General features: G+C 44.9%; 2 protein-coding genes across 3 annotated transcripts; one reads left to right on the top strand and one right to left on the bottom strand.

Moving 5' to 3' along the window:
• The first annotated feature begins 7,579 nt into the window (after positions 1 to 7,579).
• Positions 7,580 to 12,843, top strand: LOC100272940 (26S proteasome non-ATPase regulatory subunit 4-like protein). Its single transcript, NM_001147392.1, has 11 exons — positions 7,580 to 7,653; positions 7,739 to 7,852; positions 7,963 to 8,068; positions 8,235 to 8,349; positions 8,431 to 8,640; positions 8,721 to 9,024; positions 10,145 to 10,268; positions 11,073 to 11,170; positions 11,263 to 11,331; positions 12,236 to 12,309; positions 12,633 to 12,843. Exons 1-10 carry the CDS (start codon positions 7,642 to 7,644, stop codon positions 12,284 to 12,286), a joined length of 1,203 nt encoding a protein of 400 aa, NP_001140864.1. The 5' UTR covers positions 7,580 to 7,641; the 3' UTR covers positions 12,287 to 12,309; positions 12,633 to 12,843.
• A 157-nt stretch (positions 12,844 to 13,000) lies between these two features.
• LOC100304319 (uncharacterized) lies at positions 13,001 to 20,150 on the bottom strand. 2 transcript variants are annotated; one of them, XM_035963204.1, is made up of 3 exons: positions 18,857 to 20,150; positions 14,038 to 14,138; positions 13,001 to 13,926 (listed from the first exon to the last, which is right to left on the bottom strand). In XM_035963204.1, the coding sequence occupies exons 2-3, from the start codon at positions 14,115 to 14,117 to the stop codon at positions 13,602 to 13,604; spliced, it is 405 nt and encodes a 134-aa protein (XP_035819097.1). In that variant the 5' UTR covers positions 14,118 to 14,138; positions 18,857 to 20,150; the 3' UTR covers positions 13,001 to 13,601. The 2 variants fall into 2 exon arrangements, 1 of the variants encoding a protein (XP_035819097.1); XR_004853084.1 differs by lacking the exons at positions 13,001 to 13,926; positions 14,038 to 14,138 and adding an exon at positions 15,310 to 18,374.
• Between the last annotated feature and the right edge of the window lie 6,628 nt (positions 20,151 to 26,778).

Genomic DNA, 26,778 nt, shown 5'->3' with positions numbered 1-26,778 from the left:
GTGCCCAACTTGAGACTAGCAAAAGTGATTTTGAGAAATTAAAATTCGCTAGGGATGCCTACACGGTTGGTAGACACCCCTCAATTAAGGATGGGCTTGGCTTCAAGAGGGAAGTCAAGAACTTAACAAGCCATAAGGCTCCCATCTCCGCCAAAGAGAAAGGGAAGGCCCCTATGGCTAGTAGTGCTAAAAAGAACTATGCCTTTTTGTATCATGATAGGAGACAATCTAGAAATGCTTATCGGAGTTATAATGCATATGATGCTTTTGATTCTCATGCCATGTTTGCTTCTAGTTCTTCTTATGTGCATAATAGAAATGTTAGTAGGAGAAATTTTGTTCATAATATGCCTAGGAGAAATGTTGTTAATGTTCCTAGGAAAGTTAATGAACCTTCCACAATATATCATGCTTTAAATGCTTCCTTTGCTATTTGTAGAAAGGATAGGAAGATAGTTGCTAGAAAATTAGGGGCAAGATGCAAGGGAGACAAAACTTGCATTTGGGTCCCTAAGGATATTTGTGCTAACCTTGTAGGACCCAACATGAGTTGGGTACCTAAGACCCAAGCCTAAATCTGCCTTGCAGGTTTATGCATCCGGGGGTTCAAGCTGGATTATCGACAGCGGATGCACAAACCATATGACGGGGGAGAAGAAGATGTTTACCTCCTACGTCAAGAATAAGGATTCCCAAGATTCAATTATATTCGGTGATGGGAATCAAGGCAAGGTAAAAGGGTTAGGTAAAATTGCAATTTCTAATGAGCACTCTATCTCTAATGTGTTTTTAGTAGAGTCTCTTGGATATAATTTGCTTTCGGTTAGTCAATTATGCAATATGGGATATAACTGTCTATTTACAAATGTAGATGTGTTTGTCTTTAGAAGAAGTGATGGTTCACTAGCTTTTAAGGGTGTATTAGACGGCAAACTTTATTTAGTTGATTTTGCAAAAGAAGAGGCTGGTCTAGATGCATGCTTAATAGCTAAGACTAGCATGGGCTGGCTGTGGCATCGCCGCTTAGCACATGTGGGGATGAAAAACCTTCACAAGCTTCTAAAGGGAGAACACGTGATAGGTTTGACTAACGTGCAATTCGAAAAAGATAGACCTTGTGCAGCTTGTCAAGCAGGTAAACAAGTGGGAGGAGCACATCACAGCAAGAATGTGATGACCACCTCAAGACCTCTGGAGCTGCTGCATATGGACCTCTTCGGACCCATCGCCTATCTGAGCATAGGAGGAAGTAAGTATGGTCTAGTTATTGTTGATGACTTTTCCCGCTTCACTTGGGTGTTCTTTTTGCAGGATAAGTCTGAAACCCAAGGGACCCTCAAGCGCTTCCTCAGGAGAGCTCAAAATGAGTTTGAGCTCAAGGTGAAGAAGATAAGGAGCGACAACGGGTCCGAATTCAAGAATCTTCAAGTGGAGGAGTTTCTTGAGGAAGAGGGGATCAAGCACGAGTTCTCCGCTCCCTACACACCACAGCAAAATGGTGTGGTAGAGAGGAAGAACAGGACGCTCATCGATATGGCGAGGACGATGCTTGGAGAGTTCAAGACCTCCGAGTGCTTTTGGTCGGAAGCCGTGAACACGGCTTGCCACGCCATCAACAGGGTCTACCTTCATCGCCTCCTCAAGAAGACCTCGTATGAGCTGCTAACCGGTAACAAACCTAATGTATCGTATTTTCGTGTATTCGGGAGTAAATGCTACATTCTTGTGAAGAAAGGTAGAACTTCTAAATTTGCTCCCAAAGCTGTAGAAGGGTTTTTATTAGGTTATGATTCAAATACAAAGGCGTATAGGGTCTTCAACAAATCATCGGGTTTGGTTGAAGTCTCTAGCGACGTTGTATTTGATGAGACTAATGGCTCTCCAAGAGAGCAAGTTGTTGATCTTGATGATGTAGATGAAGAAGACGTTCCAACGGCCGCAATACGCACCATGGCGATTGGAGAGGTGTGGCCACAGGAACAAAATGAGCGAGATCAACCTTCTTCCTCAACAATGGTGCATCCCCCAACTCAAGACGATGAACAGGTACATCAACAGGAGGCGTGTGATCAAGGGGGAGCACAAGATGATCATGTGATGGAGGAAGAAGCGCAACCGGCACCTCCAACCCAAGTTCGAGCGGTGATTCAAAGGGATCATCCCGTCGACCAAATTCTGGGTGATATTAGCAAGGGAGTAACTACTCGGTCTCGATTAGTTAATTTTTGTGAACATTACTCCTTTGTCTCTTCTATTGAGCCTTTCAGGGTAGAAGAGGCCTTGCTAGATCCGGACTGGGTGTTGGCCATGCAAGAGGAGCTCAACAACTTCAAGAGGAATGAAGTTTGGACGTTGGTGCCTCGTCCTAAGCAAAATGTTGTGGGAACCAAGTGGGTGTTCCGCAACAAACAAGACGAGCACGGAGTGGTGACAAGGAACAAGGCTCGACTTGTGGCAAAAGGTTATGCCCAAGTCGCAGGTTTGGACTTTGAGGAGACTTTTGCTCCCGTGGCTAGGCTAGAGTCCATTCGTATCTTGCTAGCATATGTCGCTCACCATTCTTTCAGGTTGTTCCAAATGGATGTGAAGAGCGCTTTCCTCAATGGGCCAATAAAGGAGGAGGTGTACGTGGAGCAACCCCCTGGCTTCGAGGATGAACGGTACCCCGACCACGTGTGTAAGCTCTCTAAGGCGCTCTATGGACTTAAGCAAGCCCCAAGAGCATGGTATGAATGCCTTAGAGATTTCTTAATTACTAATGCTTTCAAGGTTGGGAAAGCCGATCCAACTCTTTTCACTAAGACATGTGATGGTGATTTGTTTGTATGCCAAATTTATGTCGATGACATAATATTTGGTTCTACTAATAAAAAGTCTTGTGAAGAGTTTAGCAGGGTGATGACGCAGAAATTCGAGATGTCAATGATGGGCGAGTTGAACTACTTCCTTGGGTTCCAAGTGAAGCAACTCAAGGAAGGCACCTTCATCTCTCAAACGAAGTACACGCAAGACCTGCTGAAGCGGTTTGGGATGAAGGACGCCAAGCCCGCAAAGACTCCGATGGGGACCGACGGACACACTGACCTCAACAAAGGAGGTAAGTCCGTTGATCAAAAGGCATACCGGTCAATGATAGGGTCGTTACTTTACTTATGTGCTAGTAGACCGGATATTATGCTTAGCGTATGCATGTGTGCTAGATTTCAATCCGATCCTAAGGAGTGTCACCTAGTGGCAGTGAAGCGAATCCTTAGATATTTAGTTGCTACGCCTTGCTTCGGGCTCTGGTATCCAAAGGGGTCTACCTTTGACTTGATTGGATATTCAGACTCCGACTATGCTGGATGTAAGGTCGATAGGAAGAGTACATCGGGGACGTGCCAATTCTTAGGAAGGTCCCTGGTGTCATGGAACTCTAAGAAACAAACTTCCGTTGCCCTATCCACGGCTGAGGCCGAGTATGTTGCCGCAGGACAGTGTTGCGCGCAACTACTTTGGATGAGGCAAACCCTCAGGGACTTTGGCTACAATCTGAGCAAAGTCCCACTCCTATGTGATAATGAGAGTGCTATCCGCATGGCGGAAAATCCTGTTGAGCACAGCCGCACAAAGCACATAGACATCCGGCATCACTTTTTGAGAGACCACCAGCAAAAGGGAGATATCGAAGTGTTTCATGTTAGCACCGAGAACCAGCTAGCCGATATCTTTACCAAGCCTCTAGATGAGAAGACCTTTTGCAGGCTGCGTAGTGAGTTAAATGTCTTAGATTCGCAGAACTTGGATTGAATTGTAGCATACATATGTTTATGCCTTTGATCATGTTCATTCTGCATCTTGTTGCTTATTGTGGTGCTCAAGTTGTACAAACACTCCCTGGACCTCACAAGTCCTGTTTGCAAGTGATGCACATATTTAGGGGGAGCTGTGCTACAACTTGACCCTTTGAGACTAACCATGTACTTGAGTTTGGTTGTTTTAGTCTCCAAGGATAATTGAAAGGAAAAAAGGTGGACTTGGACCATGCAAGACTTCCACTGCACTCCGATGAAAAGAGTAACTCTTCCAAGTTCATCTTTATACTCTTATTGCCTATTTGCTCTTAGTTGAAGATTTTGGTGAGGCAATGGGGTTATGGGGCCAAGATTGATCCCGTTTTGGTGCTTGATGCCAAAGGGGGAGAAAATAAAGGCCAAAGCAATAAATGGATCAGCTACCACTTGAGAAATTTTGAAAATAGTAAAATAGAGCCTTTTGTTTTGTCAAAACTCTTGCATTGTCTCTTTTGTCAAAAGTTGGCCTCTTGTGGGGAGAAGTGTTGATTATGGGAAATAGGGGGAGTTTTTGAAATCTTTGATCAATCTCTTTTGGAATGACTCTCTTTATGCTTCAACATGTGTGTTTGACTTAGAGATAGAGATTTGAGTTTGATTTGCAAAAACAAACCAAGTGGTGGCAAAGGATGATCCATATATGCCAAAATTGAATCAAAATAAATTTGAGTTTTATTTGAAGTGATATTGCACTTGTTCTAGTTGCTTTATGTTGTGTTGGCATAAATCACCAAAAAGGGGGAGATTGAAAGGGAAATGTGCCCTTGGGCCATTTCTAAGTATTTTGGTGATTGAGTGCCAACACAAGTGCTTAAATGAGAATTTATGCTCATGGATGGACAAAGTGCAAATCAAGAGTAAAGGTATGTTTCTAAGCCTTAGTACATTGTTTTGAAGACTAATGTATTGTGTCTAAGTGCTTGAAACAGGAAAAATCAAATTGAAAATATCTTGGCTCGAGCAGCCAAGAATCTGCTGAGTCTGGGAGCACCGGACTGTCCGGTGGTGCACCGGACAGTGTCCGGTGCGCCAGGCTGGCTCGAGCGAAGTGGCCACTCTCGGGAATTCGCCGACGGCGTACGGCTAAAGTTCACCGGACTGTCCGGTGTGCACCGGACTGTCCGGTGAGCCAACGGTCGGTCGGGCCAACGGTCGGCCGCGGAATCTGCGCGCGACACGTGGCCGGGCCAACGGTCGGAAGGGGGCACCGGACTGTCCGGTGTGCACCGGACATGTCCGGTGCGCCATCTGCTCCAAGTCAGCCAACAGTCGGCTTCGCCATTTAAGGAAGGAAATAGGGCACCGGACAGTGTCCGGTGTGCACCGGACTGTCCGGTGCACCCGACGACAGAAGGCAAGATTGGCCTTCCAGATTTGCTCTCAACGGCTCCTAGCTGCCTTGGGGCTATAAAAGGGACCCCTAGGCGCATGGAGGAGAAGACCAAGCAACCTTAGAGCATTCTTGATCATCCACACTCAGTCTTTGCGCATTCGTTTGTCATTCTCAGTGATTCGAGCTCCGTTCTAGTGAGAACTTTGAGATAGTCTTTTGAACTCGATTCTTGGCCGTGTGTGTGCGCATTTTGCTGTGGATTTGTGTGTGTTGCTTCCCTCCCTTACTCCGTGCTTCTTTGTGAACTTCAAGTGTAAGGGCGAGAGACTCCAAGTTGTGGAGATTCCTCGCAAACGCGATAAGAAAAGAAAAGCATAACACTGTGGTATTCAAGTTGATCATTGGATCACTTGAGAGGAGTTGAGTGCAACTCTCGTCCGTTGGGACGCCACAACGTGGAGTAGGCAAGTTTTGTACTTGGCCGAACCACGGGATAAACCACTGTGTCTTCTCTGTGTTGAACTCCTTGTGGTCATCGTATTGTGCAAGATCTTCTCTCTAGCCACTTGGCATTAACTGTGCTAACGCTTAATCAAAGTTTTGTGGCTTAAGTTTTTAAGTTTTACAGGATCACCTATTCACCCCCCTCTAGGTGCTCTCAACTAGCACCATTCACTGTGGTGGTAGGGTTGTTGTCTTTGATGACGACGACGATGATGGTGGTGATGAGGTTCCATGGGACAAGATTAAGGAGGGGGGATTTAGTGTTTGGGTTCATGTTTGTTCTTTTCTCTTCTTATGTTTTTTGCCGAAGTGAACGGTTTCATCACCACAAACACTTGTGTTAGTTACCTATTTTCTTCAGAGTTGGGAGTGTGTGAGTTAAGCGCATAGTCGTTTTCGCGACTGAAGACTCTATTTATGTAATATTATGCTCACTTACACTCTATATGTTTGATGGACAATGACATGTAATATGTATGTTGTTCTAGCACATCTATACTATTTTAGTATACATACATTAGAATAGCTTTATGTGGTGCCAGGTCTTTTGTTTGTTGCGTTGAATATCTTTGGAGTGTCAATGTTGTGTTGAGTAATTTTTAGATTTTCTGTTTCTATGATTTGCATTCTTGTCATATGAATCATGTATATGTATTTGACACTTATGTAGCACCCTACATTAGTTATTGGACATAGGGAGAGCTCTAACTTCACTCAGCTGTGAATTTTTTTAGCGTTCTATGCATAGTTTGAGCCTTTACTAAAATATCTATCTCTACATCTTTGAAGTAGGAGTTTCGTCGTGCGTCGTCCGCCTCTTCGCGTGTGCCCAGCGGAACAGTAAAAAATGGGGCACACCTAGGGTTCAAACTATGGTTGCAAGGAACGAAGCGCTCATCTTCTAACCACTACAGCTCATGTTCATTTGTGTTATACAAAGGACAAGTATAGTATATATATAAACTAATGTTTTGAAAATAAAAAATATATCGGGTTGGGCTGGGCTAGAAACGCGGTCTGAGAAGACGTCCTAGAAACAACATGGGCACACTTTGAATCATGTCGGGCTAGACCACAACACTATTAAATGTGTCTTATCTGGGGGCTAGACACAACCTATTTGGCTATTTATAATATAATACATCTTCCCTCACCATCCGTGATCTCGTGAGCGTGAAAAAATAGTGAGAGAAAAAACTTTATCTCGTCTCACCCCACACCACATACCTCATCACCTGTTGTCTCCACCTCTCTTCTAGCCACATCACCTCCCGATGACTGTAGGGCGAAATCTTAGGCGCACCACGAGCACAACCAGATCCACGTGATATGACCTAGAAGTGTGGCATCACACGTTCAGTTCTGTGTGAGGCGCACTGCCGAATCCACTGCACCAATAGGGACAGAACTACTGCATGCCTAACTCGACATTGGTTTAGTTCGATCCGGAAGCACGCTGACCATCGATGCGTGTGTTGACTCTGTCCTAGTCCACGACGATCTCCCTTTAGCGCGATATGATAGCCTATGGGTTTGAATTGTGTTACTATCATATTTAAGCAGGGTTTATCCATATGATAATCCATGGTCAACTAATTAGTACTCCCTCCGTCTCAATTTGTAGTCCGTTTAATTTTTTGTCTAAGTTTAACTGGCTCATCTTATTTATTTTTATAAAAATTATAAAAATTAAAACTATACGTAAAATATATTATATGTTAAACGATACCAGAAAAACTAATAACAATAATGTATTTTTAATAATATGTATTGATAAATTTAGTGTAAAATGGTTAAATAAATTATAAATTAGAAATAACCGGAGAATGTATAGAATAGGACAATGGTTGGATAGAGAGCGTGATACACATCCGTCCCTTCTAGTCTCCTAATAACTAGTTTCTATCTTGCTCCCCAAACCAGCGCAAACCCTGCCCTGACACCGGCAGCGACACGTCCACCGGCGGCGCCATGGTGCTCGAGGTACGACATGCGCCCTGCTGCCGTTTCTCGCTCCGAGAACTCCGATCCCTAACTAATCTCCCATCGTGTTGGTTTTCCTTTGCAGGCAACGATGATCTGCATAGACAATTCGGAATGGATGCGGAACGGCGACTACGCTCCGTCGCGGTTCCAGGCGCAGGCCGATGCCGTCAACCTCATCTGCGGCGCCAAGACCCAGGTACCCCCGGCCCCATCCACCGAACCAATCGATCGTACTTTCGCAGTTTCTTGTGAGCTAGGGTTTCTGGGATTCCGGATCTGATTGCTTCTGGTTGTTGGGTGGTGCAGTCAAACCCGGAGAACACGGTAGGCGTGATGACAATGGCCGGGAAGGGTGTTCGCGTGCTTGTCACTCCCACCAGCGACCTCGGGAAGATTCTCGCCTGTATGCACGGTAAGCTCACATCGATCCCAAAACATTTTCTTTACTATTGTGCTGAGAGAATTTTTGCCAATTAGTTTAGGGATTCAGTGCAACTGCTTAATCTGTCGCATAAGTTGTTAGATCATGGTACTTGTAGTTTGCTTAACCAAGTAATGCACAACAATGTACTATATAGGGTTAGAAGTTGGCGCTGAGGCAAACTTGGCTGCGGCAATCCAGGTTGCCCAGCTTGCTCTAAAGCATCGCCAGAACAAGAGGCAGCAGCAGAGGATTATAGCTTTCATTGGAAGGTATGCAGTGGTGGCATAACTTTTATGGCGATCATTAATTCTGTTTGAATTTAAGTTAATGAGTCTTGTCATGTGTATCAGTCCTGTGAAGTACGACAAGAAAGTTTTGGAGACCATTGGGAAGAAGCTGAAAAAGAACAATGTTGCTCTTGACATTGTTGACTTTGGTGAATCCGATGATGAAAAACCTGAGAAACTGGAAGCATTGATTGCTGCTGTTAACAGCAGTGATAGCAGTCACATTGTTCATATCCCTCCTGGTGAAAATGCCCTCTCTGATGTCCTCCTAAGGTAATTGTGTGCCACGTTACCGGGTTCTAAGTTTTCTTATGCTGCATATATGTTAACCTTGTTTTTCTATCTTTACCCAGCACTCCTATATTTACTGGTGAAGAAGGTGGAAGCGGTTTTGCTGCTTCCGCAGCAGCTGCCGCAGCTACTGGAGCATCTGGATTTGAATTTGGTGTGGACCCAAACGTAGATCCAGAATTGGCACTTGCCCTGCGGTTGTCTATGGAAGAAGAGCGGGCAAGGCAAGAGGCTATTGCAAAAAAGGCTGCTGAAGATACTTCTAATACAGAACATAACAATGTCCCAAGCTCAAACAGTGATTCTGTTATGGCTGAAGGAGAACCTGCCTCAAATGCTGCTGCTGGTGACAAAGAACAACCAAAGGTATTATCACTGTCCATAAGTTACAAACTAAAAATGCCCTAACCTGTCTCCAATACTTGAAGTTTTAGCAGTTGCATGTACTCATGAACTCTTCTCTGTGGTTTCATAAAACTGAGTGCATTTGGTCACATACTTTCTGGATTGACCATTAAAACTTAGATGATAATCTGCTAGTGATTGTTGTCAAAGCACACCCTACACTACCATATATTGAAACTTGAACCTTATAGGTAACCCTGTATATGCAAGTGCATTAATTAATTAATTAATGGTAAAGTAGTTTGTTACATGTGCTCCCCCCTCCCTCCCCCTTTCTGATAATTACATATCTATTTTTGTCTGTGCTTGACAAAGAAAAATATGGATGTTATTGGCTATGAGGTGCATCTTTTCTTGGCACATATGTACATAATGTCTAGTGCAGATGTTTGCCAATTATTGAGTGCTCTGCACTGCATATAAATTGCAACTTGCCACTTGCTTCTGACCAAATAAAATGTGCCACAGCTCAATACAGAGTTCCTTTTTGACCTTTTGGTCACTGTAAAAAAATTCGGGCGGTGAGGGAAAGACTGTCCTCCCGGTATTATATTAAAAAGAGACCGAAACAATGGTCCCGGCCGAGAAAATCCCCGAACCTTGGCCTCCCATCACTAACGAGCCGGCGTCAACCGTCCACTCTGAACGGCCCAACCGGAGGGTGGCGCACAGGACATCGTAACCCGAGAGAGGATGAGACACAGCAAGGGATTTTTTTTAACCAAGCCTGAAAATTCGCCCCTGAGGGGATCGAACCGTCATCAACTGTCGATTTGCTGCTGTTCAGCTGATGATAGTGCCACAATTTTGTGCCTTGTCGTTGTTTAAATTTTTTAACTAATAAAGTTTCGAGTTACAAGTTTCACTTAATTTATACAAGTTTAAGCTACGACTACATGCAGTACATTTTGTCTTCTGTTGCAATATTGATTATAAAAGGTTGCAAGTAGCAAAGACCCTTTTCAATTGAAGTGTCTTACTCTGTATCTTCCGTTTCTACTATTTGTATTGTATATTATTTATATTAATAGTTAATGTAATCTAACTGGACATCAGAAGGCTAACATAGCTGTGATCACAGGATGATGACGATCTACTACAGCAGGCACTTGCAATGTCAATGGAGGGTGGTGCTTCAGGATCTGCAGCTGTGACTGACTCTGCTATGGCAGAAGCTGGTGCAGTTGACCCTGACTTGGCATTGGGTGTGTTTTCTCTTATGTTTGCAGCCTCAAAAATTGTAGCACATACAGTATTTATTGCTATCAATTAATTCTAATGAAAAACCACTGCTTTCTAGTGTTTACATGAAAACTTGGATGTTAACACGTCTTGCTCCAATAGGAAACGTATAAACCAACATCTTCGGTAGTTATTCCTCCCAGCATTAACTTAAACATAGTATTGGTCAGTAATTCAGTAGTCATCAGAATCACCAAGTTGAAAAAGCAACCAGCGGATTGGTGATATGTTCCCAGGGCCCACACTTCATCCCAATATCAGATGATCCCCCACTTCTCTCTATTTTTGGCACCAAACTATTTTTCCTTTGTGAGTTCATTTCATTCCTATAGATTTTTAAGTTCTATTAATGTGCACCGTGTGTCTTTTGCCCATAGACAAGCCCTCTTGAACATGTCAACTGTGCATAACTCATTAAGCCTCATGCTTTCTTATATATATTCTGGCTTTCCAACGGATCATTTCATTCAACATCACATCTTCACATTACTCAAAAATGTTGCTCATTGATTTTCTTCATTTCAATTGTTTTCTTTTCTATTGGTACCTATAGTATTTGTTGGAGGGAGAGAAAAAAACCCCTAGCCCAAGAGTGGCTGTGTTGCATATATTAGAATAGATCAATAGAGTTGCATGGGCTGGGCCAAGGCCCATAACATATTAACAGAATACACAAAACAATAGTCTAACAATATTGCTATTACATTCCCATTTCTTTTATGAACCTCATTCTCTAATATTCCCATACTCTGATTGTTTATATGCAGCTCTTCAAATGTCTGTCCAGGATGCAAACATGTCCAGTGACACTGATATGAGTAAGGTGTTTGAAGACAGAACGTTTGTGTCATCTATCCTTAATTCGGTATGTATTATTATTAAACTAATGACATACATGTACATTTTTAGCCGTTGCTTTATTAATTTATTGGACCTTTTTTATGTGTGAAATAATAGCTTCCTGGTGTTGATCCCAATGATCCATCTGTTAAAGATTTGCTGGCATCGTTGCACAGCCAGGGAGAGGTATGTTCTTTTTCGGGTAACACTGAAGGTCCGCCAGTATTTGTGATGCAATGAAATTCATGTTGCCTCTAGATGATAGCATTGATCAGCTTCACCTTGACTAAATAAGAATATATATTATCTGTCAGGAAATCCCATAAAAATATGCACATTTAGTATATACAAGCAATGGCTATACACAAATACAAAAAACCATTGCAAGATTTTTAAGTAACTAAGCCCCCTGTTTGGATCCATAGTGCTAATAGTTAGATGCTAGCTCCTTGGATCCAAACAGGTCTAGCTTATTGTTAGCTGAATACCCAACTAACAACTATTTCACTAGCTGGACGAAACTAGCTAATAGCAGCTAATTTTAGCTATGAACTATTAGTTAGCTAACTATTAACAGCTAATAATGGGATCCAAACAGGGTCTAAGGCCCCGTCCAGCCCCAGCTCTGAGATCCACCTTATCTGGAATTTGTATGCTCTAATGAAGGACCTTGATATGCTGTCTTCTGCATAGAATAGAAAGAAAACAGCTTAGCTGAACAACCAACCCCACATGTAACCACAGCTTTAGGACCCACAGATTTCTGAGCTCTGCCAGTAACGGCTCTGCTGTTTAAGCTAGCATGTGGAGTTCTTTATGTTCCACGAGCACAATCGGTCTTATGAAATGGAAATAATAGCACATTACCCGGTGAGATCACACGAATACCTTAGAAAGCAGGTACTGGGTCAAATTGTCGTGTACCCATTTGTGGTCTGCATACACTGGTTTGGTGAAAATGAAATATGCCCAAAGCAACAAACCACCCAGTTCACATGAACTGTTATCCTGCAATGTTATGAATCTTGACTAGTCTGGTAATACACGTATGTGGAAATTTGAAGGTTTATTTATTTATCTTTTTAAACAGCAAGAGAAGAAGGAAGACACGTCAGACAAAACAGAAGACGATAAGAACTGATATAGCCATGTTCACGCTTCCATGTAAGCGTTCTTTATTCTATACATATTTCTATCTATCCACATCCACTGTTGAAATGCATATTCAAAAGAAGAGCTGGTGTGCCTAGCCATTCTCAGGCTTTATAGATGCTATTTGTTTTGATGTAAGAGTACTTTAGGTAATATACGAATACAAATAGCGTTATTTGTTACACTGTGCAGTGCCACGATTTCCTTCAAGTCTGCAATCTTTGGGTAGTGGAGGCAGTTAACTCTGTTTAGTCATAGTGTGACCAGTGGCTATCATTCCTTTTGCTCTAGCTCCTCTGTAAGCAGGAAATTAACAACCTTTTCTGACTTCGCAGGCGTACAAAGAAATTAAAGACCGGTCTCCATTGACTGCGTTTACTCTCTTGGTCGTGGAGTTTGTTTATCCTCATATAACGGTGCTTTGATTATAACTTACCGCCGAGGGAATTTGTATTATGACACTGCAACAATCTTCTCTCCATATATGTTCAAGGGATTTTCGTGTTTCAATGCTCTCCATATATGTTCAATTGATTTCCGTGTTACAAGTTCTCTTTGCACTGTTTAATTTGAAGCGACACACTATATATTATTTTATTTTGAAGCGACAAACAGGAAATTCGCTCTCGTGTAAGCCGATCTGGTTAGTTATTGTAAGCTGTTGCCCTACAATTTTACAGCGACCGGCGACCAGAGAGGCGGCTGGCAAATATCTGGAATTTACGCGCACTTCGTAGAAGATGCTAGATGTCTACGAGCATGTCCAGCGTTTCTATATTATGAAAGCAGAACGAAAACGGCGTCAGCTAGGCCATCCGTCGTCTAAAATTCAGGTGGCTCGGCGTCTCCATATGTCGTGAAGGTTCGAGAACCATCGTATGTTCACAAATCGATTTCCTGTCACACACAGGCTCTCTACGATACGGGAAGTCAGGAACCTTCCGGATGGACTCCTTCCTCAGCCATTGTAGCTTGCCTCGCGGCACTGGCGGCGGCTCCGCCCGGCCAGCACAACCGCAGTCCCAGTCTTCTAGACGAAGCGAACGTGCGACAGGAAAAACACGGCCGCTGTTGGTCGAATCCACGCCGGCGATGTCCCCTGCCGCCGCCCAACTGAGTGGTACAGGTACATCGTACACCAATCCATCCGATCTCTAGGCCTAATACCTTGGAACAAGCAAAGGGGAGCGATGCACGACGTCAATGGAAGACTCCGCCGGCCAGGAGGTCTGCGTCGTTCTTGGCATTGGGGACAACATCAAGGGCCTCTTGGCCACGCTGTCGCGCGTTGACGCCATCATCTCCTATGATTCGTCCCCTCGCTCAACCTGCATCCTATCATACCCTATCCCGTGCCAAGTCCCCGATTCACGGTGGCTGTGTGGTAGTCGGTAATGCTGCATATGAACTTGGGCGACATTAAGTGTGAGGTGTTCTGCAACCAGGTGCCCCGCACGGCGGAGAACTTCTTGGCCCTCTGCGCTAGCGGCTACTACGACAGCACTGTGTTCCACCGCAACATCAAGGGCTTCATGGTATAAGGCGGCGACCCCATCGGTTCCGGCAATGCAGGGCCTCCATCTGGGCACCAAGTTCGCCGACGAGTTCAGGGAGTCCCAAGGTTGGTTGCTTGCTTGGTTCCTTTCTAGATTGCTTGCTTGCTTTGTCTGTTGTTTGATATTTATCCTCTGATAAGAGCACGAACGAACTCTCGCTTGCTGATTACTGCTGATTTATTACTGGAATTGGTTGGTAGGTAGCACACTATGCAGTGCAGGAGCTAACAGCAGACCCAACGCCAACGGCAGCCGATTCTTCATCACCTACGCCAAGCAGCCGTTCTGAAAAAAAATTGAACAGAGTCACCCAAGAATGTGCATGTATGGAATGACAGCTTCAGATTAACGACAACCACAATTTTCCAATTGTGTGGTTTTGATGGAGTCATGTATGGGTAACCAGGAGGCCATCTAAATAAATCCGTATGCACTTCAATCATGTGCTAATGTTGATTGTACAGTACATACATATTAATATAGTGATTCATGATGTCTCAACATTTTTAGATGGTAATCGGTGCCTGCAAGTGTGAGAGTAAACTTAGCTTATAATACCATTACTATCGTACTACGGTATCATGATTTATGTTTATTCTGTCTAGAATATCTGATATAGATATAAGTTTTTTTCTCTCGAAAACGCAGGAGAACTACGACTCATTATATTAAGAAGATAGGAAAAAAAGGCTTGAGAATTACGCCTCATGATTCATCGCATTTTTCTTGGTCGTTGTTGCTTCAAGGATAACAGGTATATTTACTGCAACTACTCAGCATGTTAGGTAATATCAATTTTTTAAGTTGTTGCATCATCATATCTTATTTTAAGTTGTTGTCTCACCACATGTACTACTTTATAACATGATTACTAAGTTGAGTGCATAATTATTTTGTGACCACTAAAACCAATATTTTGTATGTTCAGTACATGTATATATATCCATTTAGCAATCTAATAACTAGACTGCTCATGAGTCTGTATTTGTACACCGAACTGTTCCACTTCAAACGATTTTTTATTTAGGTAATTCTGTTATTTCTATGTGTATGTGTATGTATCTATATATACTCTTTTAACACCATAAACACAACGATCAAATTAACACTCGCGGGAGGCGCGAGTAAGTTACTAGTCTCCAATTAGTTCTGATAATGAGTCGAAATATACCCTAAACCATCGCAAAAGAGTCATTTCCCTCAACCTAGCCCAATAATTAAACTAAATAATCTACCCTAACCCGCTCCATAGCTAGTGGGTTAAACCCATAGCTAGTGGATTCGTTAGCGTGTTCAGATTAAAATATTTCACTAGAGAGCAGCGGAGCTGATTTGTGATGAGCTCAGCATGATAATCTGCCAAATTTTATAGATATCTAAAGTTAGATCCACATGGGCCCATCTCAAAAGTCAGACCCTAAAATTAGTCTCACATACACACCTTAATTTTTTTCACGATATTAATTGAATTTTGTTGAAAACAGTTAAGAATAATACTATGCTAGCTTATCAACTGTTTCTCTATTAAAGACTATGCTTTGCATGATCTCTTGAGCGGTTGAGTCCGATGATCAAAGAATCACTCATACGTCAATTCCACCGGTGTCACTTTTCACCGCTCTAGTGAGACAAGCACAAGCCTCTCACAATCACCACCATGACCTCTCACAATCATACCTTCAAAAGTAACAAGTCGATGACGATTGCTTGATGAACTTTCTAGTGCCTCAAGAATCAACAATGTGATGCAATGCACTAGAGCTCTCTCCAACTCACTAGAATGCAATCTCTAGCAATGTGTGTGAGTGGGATAGATTGGAAGGCTTGAATGTGCTCAATACATGGTTCAAATAGCCAAGAGGGATGTTCAACACACACACACCAACTATTTATAGCACATCTCCAACCAACTAGTCGTTATGGGCCACATGTCCCTTTTCTGCCCATACATATAACTACTTTTTATTTAGAAACTTGTCAAAGTTGTTAGATAAAGTGACGCGCGGACGGTCCACCAACCACGACCTTGAGGCACATAGAAACCTAGAACCCTGGCTTTGCATACTCATGAACAGTCCGGCACCTAGGCACGGACGATCCATCACCTAGGAAAGTGGATTGACTTTGACCTAGGCACGAGCTGTCATCAAACCACCACCCAAAAGTCACATAGTCCCTACGCAAATCCATCAAAGGTATTGCAGACCGTCTGCGTCCCCCGGCCGGACGGTCCACAATAGGCATATAAAACCTACCAGGGACATAGCCAAACTCGGAGGCTCCTTTGACCTCTACTGTAGATGGTCCGCCCGAAATCACGAACGATCTGTACTACAAAGACTACGCACCACACAAAAACTCAACATTTTTGCACACATCTCCGTTAGCCCCGCAGATGGTCCGACCACCTGGAACGGACGATCCACAATACCCAATTTAGCTCCCTTTTCAGAATCCGCTTTTGAATAGGTTTTTCTTTCACAATTGAAAGCACCGTCGGCCCTTATGCAAATGCATAAACTATATGAGCTTATGAGGCACTTAAGAACCTGTCAAGAAAACATCATTGACCCCTCTTGATAGTATGACTATTTAGCCTACTAACTTGGTCAATAAGCTTCTTTAATCCCATCTTGATCGGCAAAGCGAAAAATCTATCGTTTACCTTTGCATTGAGTTATCCAACGGTTTCCATCAAAGTCCTTCAAGACTTTATGTTGCTCACATGTGCATGGATCAACTTGCATTCTTATTTTCTCTAAGAAATAGTTAGTCCACACATAATTGTCATTAATTACCAAAACACTACTTAGAGGCCTAGATACTCACAACAACCCGACGTGGCTGGCCCTTGCTATTGAGGACGTCACCAGTTCATGACCTTGTTGTCCCCATAGCCACAATGTGATGCTTGATCTACACCTTAGGGAGACTTGGTTGGTCGTCAATGCTCGCTCTGTGATGGTCGCCAGATATCCGTGCTACACTAGAGTCGGGCCCAAGATCCTGACTATCCTATTCCTATGCGACTGAGACCACACAAAGGACAGAGGAGTACGTGGTTGGAGAAGGAAGACCGTTGGAGAAAAAGGAAAGGAAAAATATTAATATCTAATAAGAGGGTTCTATATATCGAGGATGTTTTTGGAGTATTGTTGTAACATCTTTCCCAATATTTAGGCGGTCTTCAGCAGCTTGCTCATCTTACATTCCATCACATATCCTATTCCAAACTTAATTATGTGAACAATATATTCTACAATGCAAACCGATGTTTTACACGACCATATACAAGATCTGCTGGAGACCGCCTTGGAAAAGCACGCGATCACCAATATCATCTTATGGGAGATGAATGGGTGAGGTGCAGGTGAGAGCACCCAGAGGAGGGGTTGAATAGGCGATCCTACAAATTTCGCTCAAAACAACACAAACTTGGTCTATAATATGAATTAGAGGAAATAAAACCAAGTTTGAGAGTATAGGAGAGAAAGAAAGACTCTCCACTTCATTGCTCTCTTGAGATGTGAATTAAACTAGGAGCAATATGAAAGTGAAGTATAACCTCAAACGAAGACTCAAATTGCAGTAAAGTAAAGAGACCAGAGACACGACAATTTTTATCCCGTGGTTCGGTCAAGCGTGCATCCCAATGGATGAGGGTTGCACTCAACCCCTCTCAAGTGATCCGAAGATCAAACTTGAGTACCACAGTTCTTCCTTATATCATGAATATCATTTTGTGAGGAATCTCCACAATTTGGAGCCTCTCATACCTTACACAAGACGATCACAATCCAAATTAGAGTAAGGGAGGGAGTAGAGTACGCACACAAGAGCACAGCGCAACAACAACACGCACAAATGCAAAGAAGAGAGTGCAACAACAAAATGATAGAGTAACGACTCAAAAAGCGCCCAAATCTCTCTCAAACACTTCGAAGGCATTGTTGCAGAGTCTCGGAGTTGTAGTGTGCTCTTAGAATGCTTGGTGTGCTGGTTGAGGCGCCTAGGGGCATCTTTTATAGCCTCAAGGGGCCAAGGAGTCATTGCTCCTTTCTTTGGAAAGCGCATATTGGCTTCTATCCATGGGTGCACCGAACTGTCCGGTGGCACACCAGACACTCTGTCTGCAACGACCACCGAATCGTCTGATTGGCCACCTTCCTTTTCGGGTGGGCACAGGACTGTCCGGTGGCACACCAAACATGTACGTGACCCTCCTGACCGCTGGCGTGCTGACGTGGCTGGCGTCGATCACGCGGCCGACCATTGATGCGAGCGAAGAGCCGTTGGCCGCGTAGCCTACCGGACATGTCCGGTGCACACCAGACTATCCAGTGAATTATATCCAGTGCGCCCAAGAAAAACCCAAGAGCGGCTAGTTGGGGTCAGCCGACCAGGCCAGCACCGAACATATGCGGTGCACACCGGACTGTCCGGTGATGCCGAGTCTGACCCAACTTTGGCTCTTTTGATCCAAACTACTTTACTTCTTTTTGGCTCTCTTTGTGATGATTCCTATAAATATACTCAAACTAAGTCCAAATGCCACTTTACTTGCACAAAGAAGTTAATAGCCAAATAACATCGCAAGAAACATAACATAAAGTAAGTGCAACTTATCTGAACACTTAAACCTCATGTTTTGTGGTTTGGCCCACAGTTGCACGTTTTGGTCTTTTAATCCACTCATTTGGACTTTGCATCTTCAATTTGCTTTAATATAACTTGTGCTCATGCTCATGCTCATACCAAGATGGTGAGATCAAAGTGGTGTCTTGGGCAGTTAATCACCAAAATAACTCAGAAATGCCCCAAAGGCACACTTCCCTTTCAGCCGGAGATGCTCTAAGAGCATGTTTAGTTGAGTCATAGCTTTTAAAAGGACTTTTGTGAGATTAAAGTTATGAGAGAAACTGAAAGCTATTTGATTAGGGCCTGTACAACGCCATTCATTACGACGTCTATAGAGGAAGCACTGAGAGTAAATAGAAAATTACTTTGCAGCCACTGCTTCACGAAGAGACGTCTCTGGCCTCTTCCCCTAGCTTGAATCGCACCTCCTCCTATTGGAGAGACGTCTTTGGATTATTCCCCTAGTTGGAATGAAAGCTTGCCCCATTGCACACATCGCCTTGTCGATTGCTTGTCTGGTGGTGTGCTTCATGGCATGAAATCAATCGGTGCGTGTTCCTCCCTCCTATTCACCATAAAATGCTCCTTGAAATCTCACTTCCTTTTGGCTCTACTAAACGACAGCAACCATGAAGAAGGGAACACCAACGACCGTCGGTCTGCCTTTACAACGTTGAGCTCGACCACCAAAATATGGGATAACTCAAAGCATATCGCGCTTAAGTATGATTTAATTGAACATATATTTTATTGATAGGATCACCAATTTCAAGCTCAACTGTGATATAGTCAAAAAATTACCTTCAATATGATATATCATATGATATATTTAATGTAAGTGGTATAATTTTGAAAGACAACATGTATATGGATACACACTCAATTAAGACTGCACTTATAGAAACTTCATTATATGGTAGAGTCTATTAGTTGTTTGTTACACTTGGAAAACCATTCCAGTGTATCTTCATTATACATGCCCTTAGAGTAGCTATAAATTATAGGTTGTGTAAAAAACATATAATGCCTCTCGGGGCATAAGGTAATGTTCATATGCAAATTGAACGTAAGTGACTATTATGTTCACTTATTCACATGTAAATAACTATTTTGGAAAGAAAATAAAACAAAACTTTCTAAGTTTTTCATGCATCAAAGCAATATGACCTACATAAATATAATAATAGCATTTTACAAATTGATAAAAGGCTTATACCATGATGACATCCTTCAACATAACTATCTTTCTCTCGCAATATCCAAATCATACAATGAAAGAACAATGTATACTTTTAGGAGGGCAGAAAATAGAGAGAAAATTGCAAACACATGATTCTTATATCCTTTATAATTGTTAGAAACATAGATTTTAGTTGAAAAAAATCCTCTATCAACTTATCTAATTAGAAATCTAAATATAACCTTACTCTATTTTGGTTTTTTCGCTAGCAAAAGATGGACAATGATGTTAACAACGAAGATGTAGAAAAGCTACTCAAAGAGTAGAAAGATATCGACATTTTTTATTTGAATTAATCTAAATAATAGTTTAGCAAATTAGTTTTAAAAAGACTTGAAGATATGAAGGAAACGGGTGACGCCTAAGAGGGGGGGGGGGTGAATTAGGACTTCTAAAACTTTTACTAAACTTGGCCACAATTAAATCCCTAGAGCAAAACCTATGCAAGAATCAAAACTAGAATGTGCAAACTAGGTTTTGTCTAAGTGTTGCTATCTCTACCGCAAAGGCTAAGTTTCAATCTACACTAAATAAGTATGACAACAAGATTGAAACTTAAATGCTTAATATAAATGCGGAATGTAAAGAGCTAAGTAGAGAAGCAAACTCTCGTGGATGACGCCGGTATTTTTACCGAGGTATCCGGAACCGCGCAAGGTCCCGACTAATCCTCGTTGGTGCCCCTACGCAAAGGGAAGCCCACGCGAGGGCCAAGCACCTCGGTCGAGTAACTCCGTAGAGAGCCGCGGGCCTTCTCCACGCGCAAGTGGTGCTCCGCTTCCGGCTCCTCTCGGACGCTCCCCGCCGTCTCCACTATCGAGCTTCCGGCCGAAACGCCGCGGGCCTCGTTCCCTCCGGTACACGGTGGCGGCCGTGACACAAACACGGTTGTCACGGTCTCGCAAGACTCTCGCCCCACTCGGTACAATTACAACGGCTCGCGCAAGAGCCGAGGGGTTGTGAGGTTTATCTAAACTCACTCAACTAACTAGGATTCACCTAGAGCAAGCGCTAAAGCGGTCTAACTAACCTAAGCACTTCGCAAAGCACCTACGCTAATCACCGAGTGATTCTATTAAGCACTTGGGTGTTTGAGCACTTGGAAATATGCACTATGTGTATTGGAATGTTGCTTGGGCTCTCACACTTGAGAATGGCCGGTTGGGGTGTTATTTATAGCCTCCACACCCTCAACTAGCCGTTGGACAGAAAGCAGCAGCTTTCTGTCGTCGGGTGCACCGGACAGTCCGGTGCACCACCGGACACTGAACAGTAGATGTCCGGTGCGCCTATGTCAGCCGACCGTTGGCGTCTGTAGCAGTCGACCGTTGGATCCGACCGTTGGATTCGACCGTTGGATTCGACCGTTGCCGTCTGCCCGTTGGCACACCGGACAGTCCGGTGCACACCGGACAGTCCGGTGCTACAGCCCGAGAGCGCCTGCCTGCGGCCTCTCTGCGCAGACCATCCGGTTGTCCCACCGGACAGTCCGGTGCACACCGGACAGGTACTGTGCACTGTCCGGTGCGCCACCAGGCGCTGGCTGACAGCCCTCTTCTCAGGTTTCTTTGCTGATTTCTATGGGCTTCTTTTGTTCTTGAGTCTTGGACTTCTATGCATCTTTTTATGTCTTCATTTGAGGTGTTGCATCCTTATTGCCTTGGTCCAATCCTCTTCGCATCCTGTGAACTACAAACACAAACACTAGAAGCCTTATTAGTTCACGGATTGTGTTGTTCATCAAACACCAAAACTCAATTAGCCAAAAGGCCCGGGGTCCATTTTCCTTACAAGATACCTAAGCTGCAGTATCGAGCCTAATTTAGGTTAGGACATGGTCAACTATGGCGCGTAGCAGCCACACACCTAGCATTAGCCCATTAGATGGTAACCTCGCGCATTTCTTCCCGGGAGTTGTCAGCTTCTCAGCAGCTTCTGGCTGTTGCTGACCGCAAAATACCAAGTTTTTAGGTAGTTTTTATAAGAATCACTTTGGTGATAACCATGTAAAATTATATGAACAAAAAAATCAGTCGAGTCATTACAAAAGTAGGAATCCGTCATTTTCTAAATCATAAACCCTATAAACACCTTCATCTCACTCCACACATAATCCTCACGGTACTTAGATTCTTTCTACAGCTAGATTCTTTTAACAGCTAGATTCTCAAGCCGAAACAAACATGTCCATATACCTTCGATTCCCTTCTGATCGCGGGCACGGCTACGCCACTGACAGAAAGGCTTGCCGCATATCCCTTGTCATTTTGTCAAGATTATAGCCTCCTCCCGCGCGAATCCACGCAACGATACGATGTGTTGTGCCTGTCTGCCTCCCTCTCTTCCATCGCTTTCTGGTGCGTGGTGCCGGTCGGTCCACTGGTCTTGTGATCCTCGTCGACTCGTGTGTGCAGACGGGCGTGGCGTGTTGCCCCATGAAGCCATGGAAGTGGGGAATCCCGAATCCAGCCTCTCATCGTTGGCGCAGAGCGGGAACTGGTCGAGTGGTTGGTGGGGTTTCCTGGTCCACAGATATAGATGTGCAAATACGCTGGGACCATGACTGATGAACCGGGGGTTCAACGTGGCGGCGTAACATAGCATGATACAATTGGACCGTGCCAAATAGTGTCAAAATCGAACGAGAATCGGATCGTCCGGTAGTTTAGACCGTGCCAAATAAACGCTAGAATCAGACCACACGTCGTCCGCTGATCACCGTGCAATGCACTGCTGCCGATAAAAATATTCAAAGGATACACCGTGTCTGCGTCCTTGCTGACGTACCCTCATTTTTTGCGCCAGATGTGGACGTCGTCGTTGTGTAGATAATGGGACCTACTCCCCCGGCAGGCGACACCTCTTGAGTCGTTGAAGGGACGCGGCGCTCTGTTTGCGTGGAAGGAGTGTACGGTCTTCGCTCAATCATTGCGAAACTGAACCCACCAAATTGCAGAGGGGAGTTATGATAGCCAATTATTAGTTGTGAGCAAGACGGAGAGAAAAGAGTTTTGGTTTATGTCAATCTACATCTTCCATATCTAATACTCCATCTATTTCTTTTTAGTTGTCGCTGGATAATTCAATTTTGCACTATCCAGCAACAACTAAAACAAAACGGAGGGAATATTAAATAATCATCTTTATCGTTTATCTTATAATCTTTCGATTTATTATGACACATATTATACACAGGATCTTAAAGATAATCTAGACATATTAAACAGATTTTAATAAATCTCTACTACTTATTAAGGCTGCAAGAGTAGTCGGCCATTCCCCATGTTTTCTCATGTTCTATCTTTCCCATTCCCCCCTCCCTGCAAAGCCCATTCCCATTCTCATTCCCCCGTACAACCCACGTCTAGCTAAAATTAAAAAAGCACACATGTCCTCAAAGGGATTTGAACTCATGACCTCTCAAGCAAAGGCCAAGAGTAGCTACCGTTACACCACATGTGTGTTTATGTCTACATTTATGACAGGAAACACATCTACTACATCTCTCACCAAGCTCACTTGCTACCATTGCACAATGCGTAGTAGTAAATAAGTATCACCGAGATTCTTGAATTATATTTTTGGATGGAGGTAATATTATTTAAAGAAGAGCTTTGCATGCAATTTCTTTTGTTTGAATAATGTTTTATACTTAAATTCCTTTTTTTGCATGCGTGACATTTTTTCTTCGTAATATTTTTTCCATGGATCAGACTTGTGAGTCATTTTCATAAACCAACGCCAAGCATGAATCCATGTTTCTTACATGAAACCCCGAACAAACATCATGAGCAGGAGACACTCGCGTTGGCGTCGCTCATCGATGACGAGAAGAAGCTTGGCGACTGTCAGTTCGACCTCTAGAAGCAGTCCTACATGTCGCATGCGTCGCTGTGTACGACAAGCTCCCGCGAAGCCACCGCTTGGACGCGGTCCAGAGCAGCTGCACCGCGCTGTCCATCGTTAAGCAGGGGGTCTCATGGTTGTAGCCAACGTCAACGACTCACGGGTTGTTCTAGACACCGCATCCGATGACGAAGCCATCACGCCGTCCAGCTCATCGTCCACCTGAAGCCCAGCCTGCCACATAAGTCGCTACTGACCAGACATGAATTCTTGTGCGCTGAGATGATGGACGTTGCTGACGTTGTGTGAGTATCCTCGAACATGATGTATGTTAGTGGAGTAGCGTATCCAGTGGTGCAACGGCCAGGGGTACTACCTCGCTGATGAGCCCGGGGTGCACTTCGTTTGGTAGCCCAACCAAGAGTCATCGGTACTCTCGTCATGTCGCGCGCGTTCGACGACTACTATATCGAGGATTGTGGCGTCATCTTGGCACCGGAGCCTGGAGGTGACGTAGAGGAGGATCGACAACAGTGACCAGTTCGTCATCCTCGCCACCGTCATGGTAGCTTTTGTGCCGGTCTGCCTTTAATTCTCTTCGCAAACACACACTTACCTTTTTGTTTAAGTAAGAGCGTATGGTGGTGCGTGTCTGATTACTAACGATGTACGAGGAAATTTCTTCCGGCATGTGTGGAATATGCTCTCCAATGATGAGACCATACAGATCGTGGCATATATCGAAGTCTGCATGATACTGATGGTTGCAATGTAGTGGTGAAACAACTAAATTAAAATAACAAAGTTTATATATGGCTAGGATCACAAATTAATTATGAAACATTTTCTCATAATAGTATAACACATATTTTGTATATAAGTTATCGTAATATACTGGTATTATATATTTTCGTCGCAACGCACGGGCACTCAGCTAGTAAATAATAATAATTAAATAGGTCCCTCCTGATTAGAATTATTTTTTAAAATTAATTAAATAGGTCCCTCCTGAATAGAAAATTCTAATCAAATAAAACAATATACGTGCAAATAGTAGTTTTATCTAAGTATAAATCCAGAACATTTTCTATCCGTTTCATCCGTCGGTCAGTGTCGGGCCTTTCCTTTTTTTGGGATTTTTACATTCGCGGCCTAGTTGAGGTGCACACCTCATTTCTATACCTGTTTTTTGTTCATACTCAGTTTTAGCCTCGAGATCGAAAGTTTACTCCATTTAGTGCTCGAATGCCGTCTCCGTTAAAGAACGGGACTGGAGGCCGTAACTGACATGTGGCCCTGGAGGCCGTAACTGACATGTGGCCCCCTGTCCGTCCCCTTAGAAGGGATTTTTCCCCAATCGATTGCGAATCGACCGTCCGCCGCCGCTCACAGCCCGTCCGCCGCCGCCCCGCTCACAGCCACTCGTCCGCCGCCGCTCACAGCCCACCGCCGGATCTGGAGGAGCCGGGAGGAGCCGGTCAGGAAGACGCCGCGACGCTCGCTGTGGAGGAGCCGCAAGTAGCAGCCGCGCTCCCAGAGGGCACATCCTGCTCCTGCGCGGAGCTCCCAGGTCCGGCGCGCGTCTCCAGCTAGCCGCTCTCCCCACTCCAGCGCCGGATTTGCAGATCCAGCGTGTCAACAGCTCCAGCACGCCTCCAGGTCCCCTCCAGCTTGTGGCTCCAGCTTTCTTCAAGAAGGTGAGGCTCTAATTGACAGGGGCATTGTGGCTGTGGTCCTGATGAATTGTGGAGTAGATAGTGCGGCTCTCTGATCCATATGGAGTAGCCGAGTAGTCCCTAGATAGTGCGGCTCTGGTCCATGTCACTTTATTGATTGTAGTATCCCTATTTAAGTAGTGCTCCACTTGCCCATGTCACTTTCTCCATAAACCATGTCCAGCTCTCCCCACCCCATGTAGGTAGTGGAGGCTCCTTTGTTTGTACTTTTTGTCTTGTATTGTTGGTAATTGGTGCTTGAGACAAATGCTCTAATTACAAACAATTATCTCTTTTTTGTCAACTAGGATGTGTCGGTGTTCCGAGACCGGGGGGGTCCCTGAGCCGACGAGTGAATGTCGCCGCGTGCCCCAGCCTAGATGGGTCGAGCGCGAGGGCGAGCACGAAGGGGGGAAAAGCGAGGCGGGCGAAGACCGACGTGAGAGAGGTGGGAATCCCGCGGCCTTCGTGTTCGTCCCGCGCCTAGGTCGGGTGCGCTTGCAGTAGGGGGTTACAAGCGTCCACGCGGGAGAGGGAGCGAGCGGCTTCAGGCGAGCGCCTGTCTCGTCCTCGTCCCCGCGCGGCCGACCCTCTCTAAGAGGGCCCTGGTCCTTCCTTTTATAGGTGTAAGGAGAGGATCCAGGTGTACAATGGGGGGGGTGTAGCAGAGTGCTACGTGTCTAGCGGAGGAGAGCTAGCGCCCTAAGTACATGCCGTTGTGGCAGCCGGAGAGATTTGGCGCCCAGCTGGTGTGATGTTGTGGCCGTCGGAGGAGCGATGGAGCCTGGCGGAGGGACAGCTGTCGGAGCGGTTGAGTCCTTGCTGACGTCCTCTTGCTTCCGTAAGGGGGTTGAGAGCCGCCGTCGTCACAGAGTATGCGGGGCGCCATCATTGCCTATCTAGCGGAGCGAGCCAGATGGGACGCCGGTCCTATTCCCTGCGGCCCGAGTCAGCTCGGGGTAGGGTGATGATGGCACCTCCTGTTGACGTGGCTGGTCTGCGCCCTAGGTTGGGCGACGTGGAAGCTCCTCTGAAGCCGAGGTCGAGTCTGTCTTCCGTGGCCGAGGTCGAGTCCGAGCCCCTGGGTCGGGCGAGGCAGAGGCCGTCGGCTGAGGCCAGGGCGGAGTCCGAGCCCTGGGGTCGGGCGGAGCGGAGTTCGCCGTCTTCTGGGGTTGAGCCCAAGTCTGAGCCCTGGGTCGGGCGGAGCGGAGTTCGCCGTCTTTCGGGACTTAGCCCGAGTCCGAGCCCTGGGTCGGGCGGAGCGGAGTTCATCGTCTTCCGGGACTTAGCCTGAGTCAGAGCCCTAGGTCGGGCGGAGCGGAGTTCGCCGTCTTCCGGGACTTAGCCCGAGTCCGAGCCCTGGGTCGGGCGGAGCGGAGTTTGCCGTCTTCCGGGACTTAGCCCGAGTCCGAGCCCTGGGTCGGGCGGAGCGGAGTTCGCCGTCTTTCGGGACTTAGCCCGAGTCCGAGCCCTGGGTCGGGCGGAG

The sequence above is a fragment of the Zea mays genome, chromosome 1 (assembly GCF_902167145.1).
Source record: "Zea mays cultivar B73 chromosome 1, Zm-B73-REFERENCE-NAM-5.0, whole genome shotgun sequence".
NCBI classification, from domain to species: Eukaryota; Viridiplantae; Streptophyta; class Magnoliopsida; order Poales; family Poaceae; genus Zea; species Zea mays.
Note: the sequence above shows the minus strand (reverse complement) of the source record. Positions and strands in the feature narration are given on the sequence as shown.